The sequence below is a fragment of the Hemiscyllium ocellatum genome, chromosome 19 (assembly GCF_020745735.1).
Source record: "Hemiscyllium ocellatum isolate sHemOce1 chromosome 19, sHemOce1.pat.X.cur, whole genome shotgun sequence".
NCBI lineage: Eukaryota > Metazoa > Chordata > Chondrichthyes > Orectolobiformes > Hemiscylliidae > Hemiscyllium > Hemiscyllium ocellatum.
The window spans coordinates 54355342-54369187 of record NC_083419.1 but is presented as its reverse complement, the minus strand read 5'-3'; the positions used below and the strand labels follow the sequence as shown (position 1 = coordinate 54369187).

Below are 13846 nucleotides of genomic sequence, written 5' to 3'. Positions count from 1 at the left end.
TTATTTGTTTTTAAAACAGTTAATGCTCATGATCTGGAACTCGCTGCCTAAGATTACAAACTACGGCAATCAGCATGTTTCAATAGCAAATTGAATGGACACTTGAAGGAAATTAACTCACAGGGCTACAGGGATAGAGTGAGGGAGTGCGACTAATGGAATTTCTGTACAGGGAGCTGGCACAAACCGAATGGGATGAACAGCTTCCTTTTATGACACGAGTGATTCAATGGTTAAAGATTTTCCTAAAATGGAGGCCAAAATGTGAGTTTATGAAGTGTTCCCCTCCACAAAAGTCCAGGCAACATTTCTCATGTAATTTTACACTGCTCACCTCTTTAAGTAAGCACCATAGGGCTGTCACATGGTCTCTTGCACTCAGCAGCCAAACAGTAGAACTGCTTGCTAGAATAAGGATGGCTCCCAGATGCCAGCAACTTCCAACATTCATATCACTGGTGGCAATGTTTAAACTCCAGCTGAGCACTACTTCAAACAGAGCCAGGAACTGCTCTTCATTGTTCGTACCTCAGAAATTGTGAAGAGGATGTCTTACAGAAGCCAATTGGAACCCTGCTTCGCAGATGGGAACCTGGCGGTCCTATTGGGGAGGAGAATCATCCTTTCTCCTGAAAACCATGCTGCCCGACCCTGCCAGACTGCTGTGAAGTTGCCATCCAGGCCTGTGCTGTTTCCACGGAGAATAGGAAGGTGCAGTTGGTGCCATCATCTTCTCTCTGCTGATTCACACTCACTCAAAAATCAGCCACTGCACCCACCACCCATTGAGACTAATAGTCTGCAGCTCTCACGACTGCATGCTGCACCTCGCACCCACTGCATTCCCCAGACTACTTATCCTTCCTACCCTCTGCACTTTCTACTAATTCACCCATCTTTCCTCCATGTAGCAACTATTTCCAAATCAATCAATCCCTCCCTTTAGGGTAAAAAAAATGAGGTCTGCAGATGCTGGAGATCACAGTTGAAAATGTGTTGCTGGTTAAAGCACAGCAGGTCAGGCAGCATCCAAGGAATAGGAAATTCGACGTTTCGGGCATAAGCCCTGATGAAGGGCTTATGCCCGAAACGTCGAATTTCCTATTCCTTGGATGCTGCCTGACCTGCTGTGCTTTAACCAGCAACACAATCCCTCCCTTTGTCTCACTGCAGGAGAAAATTAGCCCACACTAAAGTGTGGGGGTCTGGTCGGCATTATCTTCTTCTCACCCATTATGAGGTGAGGACCTTTAAATTATTGGGAGGCTTAAGCCGGGTCATGCAGTGATTTCCAATTTCCAGCAACCTAGTCAGCTTCATGGTGTTCCACTGTGCTACTGTCCCATTACCACCACTGTGGATGCTCTTAAACTCAAACTTCCACCCCCAATTGTGCAACTCATCCCATTTCTGGTCTTGTCCAGGCACCTGTGGCAACCAAAGTGTCTTGTGGGAAGACAATCTCCTCTGTTCATCAGCTCCTCCACTACCTCATACAAAGAAGTCACAGCCTTGCTGTTGCTTCCTACTGAGAGAGCTATCTCCTGAACCTGCCACCAGCTCAGATGCTGTCATCTTAGTGGGTACTTGAGCTCAATGAGACTTGCAGACACGTTCTGGCAAGTATATCAATGCCACATCTCCACAGCTGGCCAAGGAAGTTGTGCCCCAGGCCACTGACCCTCAGAGGATTGCTGAAAGCCAGACATCCTCTCAGACCTAGGCAGAAGAGGACCCCATGGTGTTGTCCATTTGTCCGTTTTGTAAAAATGCAACAAACTGCTGGAACAGCAAGTAGGTTTGACAGAGCCACTTGGTAAACTGGATTAAGGGATGGATGAGTTCATCAGTATTGTGCTGGCTCTGGTCTGTGTATGCATGGTCTGGCGGCCTCCATGGACAAATTTCCAGTCATCATGGAGAGCCAGGTCCAATAGAATGCATATCGGGTGTGGGAGATGCTCTCAGATTTGCAATTCATCCAGTTAACCACTGCTGATCGGTACCGTCAGCGAGACAACAGGATGATGGAGGGACACTAACCTCACTCTAGGTACCCCTTTGTCTCAAGGGACAGGGTAGGGACTGTACGTATCCAACCAGAGGAGGAACCACACACACAAGGCACTATAGAGATGCCTGGCCCTTGCTCCTCCAGGGTCACACAGTTTGTCCAGTGGAAATGACATTTGGGTCAGAAGATTGTGGTCTCCTGAACTTGCTCTGCATCCCAAGTAGACTCGCAGCTGTGACCTTTGCATTAGGAAGCTGTCAGGCCATCACTGGAGGTTGAGCCCTGACTGAACTCTACACATCCTGACAGACTCGGCCTGCAAGGTAGAAGATGACCTTGGACTGTAATGGTACAAGTCCCCAGTCCTGATCATGCCAAGTGGCTGACTGGCCTTGGGCCAACCTGGTGCACTGAGATCAGATGCTGCCCTTCAATAACTGTGACAACACCCCCTCATTCACTATTGTCCCCTGTGACTGGAATCAGGACTACCTCTCTTTAACTTTCAAACATGGACATTTGTTTGAAAAAGGAGCTGCTACAGATTGGAGGTATGATACTGATATGACATCCTAGTGCCAAAACAACATATCAACCCCCTTCGACTAATCAATATTGGTAAACATGACTATCAGCCTGGCTTTCTGTCTGCACCAAAAGGCAAGACAGGACAGAACTATGATGTGCCTTTCATTTCTAAACAAAGCAGCAATGTGCAAAAAGGGAGAGATGTGCGAGTCTCCAAGCAAGCACGTGAAGAGCCTGGAGATACACCCTATTCCAATACATGAGATGGCCTGTCCGAGAGTGCAATGTGACCTGGCAACAAGATTGCCATGTAAGGTGTCAATGAGCTCCAAAATACACAACAACTGACCTGTACTAAGCAAGTCCGAGATGTACCATGCTGATGTGGTAAAGCTGGTCCTTTGCCAATGGAACCCCTGCAAATGGTACTGATAACGTGAAATGTGGGCAGCGCAATTGGATTTGCCTCTTTGGGGAAATGGAAATTAAGGGTGGGAGGTTTTCTCTCCCAGTTTGAATTCAATGAGCTACTGCCCACTCCCTCCCACTGGAAAGAGCAGACGTGAAGACGGGCTGAGGGGAGAAATTTGGCATCATTTTGATACAAAGCAGGGCCTCGCAATCAGTGGGAGATGGGAGAACAGAGGGAGTGGGCGTATTCTGAAGCCTCAGACTCAAACAGCATCCAACTGAGAGGATTGAAATGTAACACAACAAGGAGATTCAAGATTAGACTTGTTTTGAAATTAAAATAAACCCAAAGCATTTTTAAACATAAAAAGTCCAGGTGTGGAAAATAAAACCAAGTCATTATGTTGGAAAAGGTGCTGAAGAGTCCAACTTTTCATTCGATACTCAGTAGTTAGAAAATGCATTATTTTGAGGGGCTAAGGTAGTATCAAAGGGAAAACATGATAAATGCCATTGTGGAATGGGTATTGTAGATATGTTGGACACTGATCACAATGGAGTTTCCAAACATCTTTCACATCCTGTCACAGCAGGAAATCAGTAACATATGAATAGATGAACAAGGAGCAACAGGAGGTCACTCAGCCCTCTGAGCCTGCCATGGGATTCAGTAAGGTCATGCCTGATCGGATTTTAACCTGAACTCTACATCTCTGCATACCCCACCCCTGATAATCTTTCACCTTTGGTAATCAAGAATTTACCCACTTCAACCTTAAAAAGACTTTGCACCCAGCTTTTTGGAGGAAAGGAATTCTAAACACCTCAGGTAGTTCCAACAACCAACTCAGTTGTGTATGGGGTCAAATTTTGTCTGACCCAGTACAACAGGTTGCAAATGGCTATTTTCAAACACTGAAGATATTGGCTCTATTTTGCTCCTCAAGTAAGTAAAGCATAAGAATATTTATTTGTATAATTTTTTCCAAACAGAAATATTATTTTTATAACACAATAAGAAAGCCTCCAATCAAATAATTAAAAGCCTTAGAAAATATTAAAAAGGTTTAGGCATATTACCAGACTCCTCTATGCCTCACACCAGACTAAACAGAAGAATAGAAGAGTCAGGAATCAGAGGAGGCCATCCGGCCCTTCGAGCCTGTTCCACCATTCAATAAGATTATGGCTGATCTTTTCGTGGCCTACTCTCCAAAAAAAAAGGTCTCATCCATTAGCTTTAAAAACACTTACTGAGAAAGCCTCAACTACTTCAGTGGGCAGGGAATTCCATGGATTCACAAGCTGCTAGGTAAAGAAGTTCCTTCTCAGCTTGGTCCCAAATCTGCTCTCCCTAATTTTGAGGTTCTGCCTACTCATCCTAGTTTCACCCACCAGTGGAAACATCCTCTCAACTTCTATCTCACCTATTTTCTTCAAACTTTTATCTGCTTTGATAAAGATTTCTCCACTTTCCAGTGAATATAATCACAGTCTACTCAGTCCCTCCTCATCAGCCAACCCCCTCAACTCTGGAATCAATCTAGTGAACCTCTTCAGCACCCCCTCTAGTGCCTGTATATCCTTTCTCAAAACTGCACACAGTACTGCAGGTGTGGCCTCACCAGCACCATATACAACTGCAGCATAACCTCTCTGCTTTTAATCTCAATCCCTATAGCAATGAAGGACAAAATTCCATTTGCACTCATCCAGGTATGTAGCTAGTATTTCATCACAATCTTGACTTGTGCCTTTTACGTGGTGGACAGTCTTTGGGGACTCAGGCGTTGAGTTAATCTCGACAGAATTCCTAGCTTCTGACCTGCTTTTCTAGCCACGTTATTATTTATGGCTGGTCCAGTTAGGTTTCATCTCAAATGGTAACCCAACAATATTGATAGTGAAGGAGTCAACAATATTGAATTTCAGTGCAACAAGCAGATTTGTTCTTGCTGGAGATGTTAGTTACTTGGCACTTTTGGTACAAACATTGTGACTGATCAACTCCAGTCTTGCTTGAAATGGATAATGTCTGTTGCATTATTGGAAGATGGCAAATAACACTGTACACTGGAATGATCGAACATCCCAGTGTCTGACCATATCTTGGAGAGACGGTCATTGATGAAACAAGAGAATTTGGTTGGACTTGTGAAACAACTGAGGAACTACTGCATGGAGTCTCAGGCTGTCCTGATCACCTCCCAACAACCACATCTTCCCTTGTGTGAGGTACAGTTAGCCAGTGAAGAATCCTCTCGTGATCCTTACTGTGTTTTGTGTCTCTTCCAAAGATGCCAACAGAAACATATATTCAGAAGCCACTGGATATGCCAGTTTTCCTGAGGTGAAGGCTACACTGGTCCATAAAGAAAAAACATTTTGCCTTGATAGTAAGACTGAAGGTTACAAGGAAAGACCCTTTTCTTCATATCCTATGGCAAAAGCGGAGAGTTGATTAACAAATTAATGCTAATTAACTAACACTACATCAATAAGGATACATTTAGAGACAGGTACAGGAGCCCCTCAAGACCATTCAGCGAGACCATGAGTAATCTGTGGCCTAAATGAACTGGCTTCAAATACTATTGATCACAGGTCCATCCCAACTTGGTCAACTGGCTGAATGTTAATATTAGCTTAAAATAAATTACAAGAGGGTTGCTTATGACCTTATCTGAGCCAGGAGGCCCAGGCAAAACTCCCAGTGGCAGATCATCATATTTCAGAACAGGTTTATTTACAATATCTAAAGTAAGTGTAGCAAGAGTAGAAACAGGTCAGTGGTCACTGCAGGTTCAGTGATTAATGTTGGACATCTATGGTCGTAGGTGTCAGTCTCCTAGAGGATTGGATGATGATTCCCTACCCCCCGCCAGGGGGGGGGGTCACAGTCAGCAGAAACATTACATTCGAACCTGGAGTTTAAAGGATGGAGAAAGCTTCAAGTCAATGGACCCCAAAACCAACAAAATTGACATTTGGGTGCAAGTGTTTGAGGAAACTCGGGGCAAAATATTTTTCTACCGCAAATATTCAAAATGTCCCCAAGTCAAATTTCAGTTCCACACCTAGATTGCATTTTACATAATGCAGAGTACAAAAAGATTGTAACCTTGGTACTGGGGTACATAGATGTTGAACCACCTGAGGCATAGTTGGTTGTGATGTACAAAATAGCTACATTTGCTCTCAGCCATACAAGAGTCATTCACTGTGTAAATATAGTCTGTCCATCAAAAGCTTGCTGAACCACACACAGTCATTAATCTTCACATTCATGACCGTGGAAATAGCCAAAGAAAGAAAAGTCATTGTGTACACATCACAAGAATTAGACAAAATGATCCTTTCTGAAGGCATATCCATTGCTGCAAGTAGGCAGTGATAGTGGCTCAAAAGCAAAAGGGCTTCCAGGCACAAATTAAAACTTAATACTCGAAAGTAGAGGAAAATCAGGAGTTTGTTTCAGCACACTAAACAAATGCTCCAAACATAACAGGCTCACACAGAAAAACATGACGTCACGAGCAGTGTAGCAGATCCCTGCCAGGACTCATACATGACAAACTTCCACAATGAAGGAGAAAGATTCAGAAGAAAATCAAACAAAAACACTAGAGCAACTTAAAATAAAATAAACAAACACTGAGCTCAAAACACTTTAGGGCTATTTCATAATTTGCACAGTTTGCAACCTTATTTCCTGAAATCTCTGCTAATCTACCATTACCATCAAGCCAGAAAATCAACACTGGTTCAAAGAAGAGTACTGGAGGGAGCAGGCACATCTAAACTTTGTTGCGGCTTTTACAAATGGCACCTCAGTACCACTTGTGCGCTAAAGAATATTAACAGTAAGTGATAGAGCTAAAATTATTCCACAACAAATAGTTCAGCAGTCCTATTAATTCAATTATGAATGATGGTGGACACTAGAGGTCAAGTATCCTCATGCTGACATGACAGGAGAGCCCCAGCATAGCTGTGCAAAAGATAAAAGAGGAAGCATTAGCAACAGTCTTTGGGTGAAAAGAGCTGAGTGGATGATCCATCTTGGCCTCACTCAGAGGTCCCCAGAATCACTAATGCCAGCCTTCAATCAATTTGAGTTATCCCATGCAATATCAAGAAATAGTATCCCCTGGGTGTTTAAATCCCCAGGCAATAAAGCCATATAATCAATTCTAGTGATGTGGATTGAAGACAAAACATTGGCCAGGACACCAGAGAGAACGCTTTGTCTTCAAGCAGCACCATGATATCTCATGTTCACCTGGAGAGAGGATGTTGTCGCTCAGTTGAACACCTCAATCTTAAAGATGGCACTTCAGGCAGTGCAGTGCTGAGAGGGTGTTGCACTGTCATAGCAGCTCAGAACACACACAAGATCCTATTTGTGATTTGAACTTCCAACCTTCTGACACGTGAAAGTGCTACCGCTAAGCCTAACACCCAAAGACTTTTTCTAACTTCTCCTCTCTTTAGACTCTCCCACTCACTTCCAGAGTAAATCAAATCCATCATTGTCGCTTCTTCTTCATTTATACATGGAGAGGCAACATTGACCAGATAGATAATACAGCTGTTACACATCTGTAATCTTTCTCAAAGTAAGGCTTTCATAAAATCACCTGTGTTTACAATTATTGGACTAGTAATCCAGTTTAATACTCTGGGGGGAACACAAGTTCAAATCCCATACCTGCAGCAAATGGAATTCAAATTCAATTCATAAGGAAAAGAAAAACTGGAATATAGAGCTAATGGTGACCATGAAACTACCATCAATTGTTGTAAAAGCCCATCTGGGTCATTAGTGTGTTTTAGAGAAGGAAATCCTCATCTCGTCAGGCCTACAGCAACGTAGCTTACTTTTAACAGCACTCTGAAATGGCCAAGCAAGCTATTCAGTCCAAGAACAATGGATAGGCAACAAACGTTGGCCTTGCCAGGTAATGGCTTATCCAACCATATTTTATGATGATTTAATCTTTGATCAGGAATTGATGCAAAAGCCAATCCTGTCAAAGTGAACGGATAAGCAGCCAATTGGCCAAGCAGGGAGCAGAAAAGTACCAATTCTCCACTTGTTTTACACAGTCAAATTACACTTGACAAAGTTCAATTAACATCATTCAAACGTACCTTAAAATGAGGTTAGCTGAAGATGGCCAGTACAGCCAAATCCCCTACTGAGATACTGTATATGTATATAGTGTCATAAGTTGCCAAGCAAGAATACAGAATCCACATTTAGCATCTGATCTAAAAAGCTACCTCAAGCAAAGCAGTACTCTCTCAGTCCTACATTGAAGAATCAGACTAGATACGACCATTATGAGTCTCCATGAAACCCTTGGAAGAACAGTAGATCAGCTATTGTGGGAAAAGTAATCAAGAGAAAATCAAAATGACAAATGACAAAAAGTGAGCCAGAATTGCAAACTTATTATCAACAAATTAGATCCAAAATAAGCCTTCAAAAAGAAAAAGAATTCATAATTCTGCTCGTAAATTTGATGGATGTTTTTCACAAGACGATATTTCACAAGAAAAATTAAATAATTTCAAAATCAACATTTAGCAATATACTTCAAATAAAAAAAGGTAAAAGACAAAGTGCTGATCAGTTTATAAAGCAAGAAAATATGAGACAGAACCCTTTAGCATTATTAAGCATTTGATCAGACTATACTTGTTCTGGATCAGTGGTGCTGGAAGAGCACAGCAGTTCAGGCAGCATCCAAAGTGCAGCGAAATCGACGTTTCGGGCAAAAGCCCTTCATCACTCATATTTTCAGAAGATAGCTCAGATCCTAATTTTTTTTAGTTGTTTTAGGCAGATGCAAGGTAGATATTCCAGGAGCAATGCAGCTAGTCAAACCACTCAGTTTTAAACATAAACAGAATGTATTTACAGACTACCGAATGAATCACAAAGATAACACAAGATACATTATTCTATGTTCCATGAAAACCCAACTGACACTTAATGATGTTGTTCCAATTTCCTGCTACATCCCTATAAACACATCACTTGGCAGAGAAAGTAAGTTCAAACCTAGGTTCTTACAGGAGAGATGTCAGAGAGAGGATCAGCCAGGGATCATCTGCTGAAGCATGGAACCTCTTTTCACTATAGCTGCTTCTCTATCCTCAGCAACTTCTAACTGCTAAAATTAAACTGTAAAAAAAAAATCCCTGAACTAGAAGAACTGGCTACTTCCCTTTCATTGTACAACTGTTTAAAAAAACCCTAAAAGCCTTTCCCAATTGTTGACTTCAGCAGTCGCTGGCTGCCGTGATAGCACCTTGGCCTTTTACTACCCCTTCTGAAGAAAATCAAAAGGACAACATAACATTGTTAAAGGAGCAGCATTGTTACAATAACATATCATTGCAATAGATTTGGATGGAGTCATATTCACTATTTAGGGCGTATATAATGCACAGAAACAAAAATATGTTGTCAATTTATGACCGTATTTGTTCCTTCGACATCTTTCACGTGCCACGGTCACTTCTGGATCCTAGGATTATGCTAATTCCTCCATCTGGCTTTGTTCCTTTTCCTTATACAATTGAATGATTTGCTTGACTGTTTCAGAGGGCATTGGTATGGAGTCACATGGCCAGAGCAGATAAATACAAACAGAGCTTCTTTTCTCAAGGACCATAAGAAATAGGAACAGGAGTAGGCCATTCAGCCCCTCGAGCTTTCTCCACCATTTAATAGAATGGCTGATCCAACATTCCCCACTTTTCTGCCCTTTCCCATTACCCTCATTCCCCCTACTGATCAAGAATTTATCAATCTCATCCTTAAATATACACAAGGACTCTGCCCCCACAGATCTCTGTGGTTTCTCTGGAGCTCCAAAGGTTCTCAATCCTCAGAAGAAACTCCTCTTCATCTCAGTATTAAACTAGTATCCCCTCTGGCCCTCGATTCTATCATGAGGGGAAACATCATCTCAACATTCACTCGGTCAAGCCCTTTAAAGGATCCTGTAAGTTTCCACGAGGTGACTTCCCCTTCTTCTAAACTCCAGAACAGTATCCCAACCCACTTAAGCTTTGCTTATACAACAGGGATCATCCCAGTGAACCTTCACTGAACTGCCTCCAGTGAACTATCTTTCCTTAACAAAGTAGACTAAAACTGCTCACAATACTCCAGATGTGGTCTCACCCATACCTTGTACAGTTGCAGTACAACTTTGACTCTTATACTCCAACCCCCTTAAAATAAGGGCTAACATTCCATTAGCTTTCATGATGACCTTCTTCATCTGCATGCTAGCTTTCTATGTTTCACGTACAAGTATCGCTATGTCCCTTTGTGTTGCAATTTTCTGCAGTTTTTCCTCTATTTAAATAGTAGTGTTCTTTTGTCTTGCCTTCTGAAATGAAGAACTTCATTTGTCCCACATTATACGCCATTTGCCAATTTTTTTTACCCTCATACTTAACAGGACATTCATTCACTTCCTTCTTCAAGTCATTAATATATATTGTAAACAGTTGGGGTCCCAGTACTGATCCCTGTGGTGCTGGAAAAGCACAGCAGGTCAGGCAGCATCCAAGGAGCAGGAGAGATGACATTTTTGGGTATAAGCCCTTCATCAAGAAGGGCATGTGCCCAAAATGTCGACTCTCCTGCTCCTTGGATGTTGCCTGATCTCCTGTAGTTTTCCAGTGCCACACTTTTCAACTATGACTCTCCAGCATCTGCAGTCCTCACTTTCTCCTGATCCCTGTGGTACCCCACTAGTCACAAGTCACCAGCATGAGGACAAACCCCTAATCCCCGCTCACTGTTTCCTGCCCATTAGCCAATTCTTATGACATGAGACACATCAACAAGTTTTGTAGTCGCCATTACATTAGCTTTTAAATTCCAAATTTCACTATTTCCAATAGTGGGCCCAGATCATTTACCAGAAGCACCAGGTGACAAGCCAAATGAAATTATCACCACAACGACATCTGCCCCACACAAGTAGAAAGGGATATGAAAATAAACACGTGGCTTATCAAGGAGCCCAGGTATGTTTGTCAGGGCACGTCACTTGCTTTAATTTAGAAATAGGTATCTGAATTTCGGATGACCTCACATTTACAAAGGGTGCAAAGTGGGAAGACAGCCATCAAGCATTAGAATAGTTGAATTAAAAAAAGGTAATAAAATGTGGATGAGGGTTTCTGCAGAAGATAGCCTGAGGAAAGATTGAAGATGGTCAAAATTAGAGGCAGAAGTAGGTGTTTGTGTACAACATGGTCCAAGCTCACAGAGCTCCCAAGGAAAGGGGTGGAGTCAATGACTAGGGAGTCAAGTCTGTGTTTGACCCCAAATATCCAGGGTTCAGTTAACAGGAAATTCTGTTCATCCAACAGGGAAACATTGGTGTTAAGTATTATTAAGTATTGGGCAGCATGGTGGCTCAATGGTTAGCACTGCTGCCTCACAGCTTTAGGGACCTGGGGTTGATTTCCACCTCAGAAGACTGTGTGGAGTTTGCACATTCTCCCTGTGTCTGCATGGGTTTCCTCTGGGTCTCTGGTTTCCTCCCAAAATTCAAAGATGCGCAAGTCAGGTGAATTGGCCATGCTACATTGCCCATGGTGTTAGGTGCATTAGTCAGGGGTAAATATAGGGTAGGGGAATGGATCTAGGTGGGTTACTCTTTGGAGGGTCTCTGTGGACTTGTTGGGCCAAAGGGCCTATTTCCATACTGTAGGGAATCTAATCTAATTACTGAAAAGCACCATGTAAATGAGAAGTTGGACAGAAGGGCAGCAGAAGGGTGGAGCCTGACATGGGAGGGAAATCAATGTTGATCATTCTCCAGCGAAGACTGAATAATTAGAAGTGGAACCAGGTGATGGCAATGCCGCACAGTTGGATGACACAGACAAGATATTGTAAGAGAATGGTGTGTGGTTAACTATGTAACAAGGCAGCACACAATGAGAAGGAACAGATTTACCATAGTCACAGTCATACTCATACTCATATGGAATAATGACCAAATGGTTATCTTTCTTTTAGCTGCCGAGTCAGCATCTCCACAAGAGGCAGGTGAAAAGCAAAGGACTGGCCTATGAAAACAAAGATAGAATGTGCTATTGTGATTTGGAAATAAATCCTGGAAGCATTTGGAGATCAGGTCGCAACCAAAAGCAAAGATAATAGGAAGAATGCTTTAGGCCTTCTGACTTATTTTTTCAACCAGACTGAGAGGTGACAAACTTATTGCATCATTTTTATTGAAACTTTAAAAACCAGTCACCAACACAGCTTCATATTTTAAAATATATGCTCTTTTTAAAATACAGAACTAAAAAAGGTATGCCAAAATGAAAAGAAGTTTTGCATCTGCAGGCAAATATGGATTTTGGAGCATTTTCAGAACATCATATTCAGAGTTTTACAATAACTATTCTGCCCAATGACAACCTATACTTAACACAGAGGTGAGCTTTCTCATAACCTGCTTGGCAAATAACAATGAGTTACATCAAGTAATTTGCTCCAAAATGGATTTAAAAATTTTCCATTGCGGTACAAAGAACGTTATTCATTCTCTCCCTGACATCCAGCTGAAATTTTATAAAGAATATCAGAAATCTCCAAGTTCCTGAGGAAGCAGAGGATTTTTTTTGCTGTTAAGCTGATTGTTCTTCCCATAACTTATGAAAAATTAAATCACTGAACAGCCAGAGCAGACTTTTAAATATTGAAAAAGGACAAGCAGCAAATATTAACTTCTCAAAAGTATCAACCCCAAATTTCCAAGTGAAAATTATTGGCAATGTTGCTAATCAGTTATACATGTGAATGATTGACAGGATTTGTTCATATTTCCCGGGAAGGGCTTGTGTAATATCAGGTGACTCATCAATTGGACCACACATGACAGCATAATGTGCATGTGTGTACACACAAACAAAATGATGCTCATCACATTAGCGATGGGTGGGGTACACTGCTAGGAAAATGTACATCTACATCCACTAAAAGCTGTAAAATTTTGGCACGGGAATAAACAGCAAAAGCACTACACTATGCAATCAGAGTGGAAATGATAACATTGTTTCCAGGACAGATTTAGTAGGGGCATATATAATTGAGGGGAATTGGGCTGTTCTTCTTCACTGACGCCTGAGCAAGGTACTAAACCCTGGAAGGCCGCACAGAACAGAAACCCAGTCCAGTGCTTGCTTCCCATCCAGAAAAGCGCCAGCTCTCTGCAAGCTTTCCGTTTGAACACGAAGTGGTTTCAATGGTAAAGGGTAGAGGGGGAGGTGAAAAGAGAGAGAGAAAGAGAGGCTGTGCTCTAGAGTCAGGGCCTCCTTCCCCTCCTGGTGGTCAAAGGTGACTGACAAGTGATGAGTAATGATAACAATAATAATTAACAAACACACAATGAAACAGTTAGGCACTGCTTCACGATTAAGTAGATTGACTATTACCGCGATCACATTCACAAACGTCGTCTTGCCCGAGTACTGCAGCCCGACCAGGGTCAGCTCCATCTCCTCCTTCCAGAACAGGGACTTAAACCAGTCCAGCAACTTATTAATCAGCACCAGCATGCTCATCTTCCCTTGTTCCAGCTCTCTACTTTCTGCTGCTCTCCCAAGTCAGCTTCAGCTTGCCTTATGTCTGCAGCTCCGCAGCCAGTGATCATATGACATCTGAGCAAGAGAGAAGCGTAACATCAGCTGCGCCCAGTTAAAGGGAGGAGAATGTGTCCAAGTGTCAACGGCTTTAGGCACACTCCAGAAGACAAATAAATGCAAAAAGAGACTCTAAACAACTGAAAGCAGGTGCACATATTTTTTATTAAAATCATGAAACAATGGAAAATGTAATCCATG

The 13846-nt window shown here is 42.3% G+C and overlaps 1 protein-coding gene across 1 annotated transcript in view; it reads right to left on the bottom strand.

Annotated features, from left to right (window-relative positions):
* The window catches only part of LOC132824766 (ADP-ribosylation factor-like protein 8B-A), a 90741-nt gene extending 77142 nt beyond the window's left edge, over positions 1 to 13599 (bottom strand). The window contains exon 1 of the mRNA XM_060839481.1: positions 13439 to 13599. Coding sequence (XP_060695464.1) covers positions 13439 to 13567 — 129 coding nt within the window. The 5' untranslated portion in view covers positions 13568 to 13599. The remainder of the gene's footprint in view (positions 1 to 13438) is intronic.
* Positions 13600 to 13846: the final 247 nt, after the last annotated feature.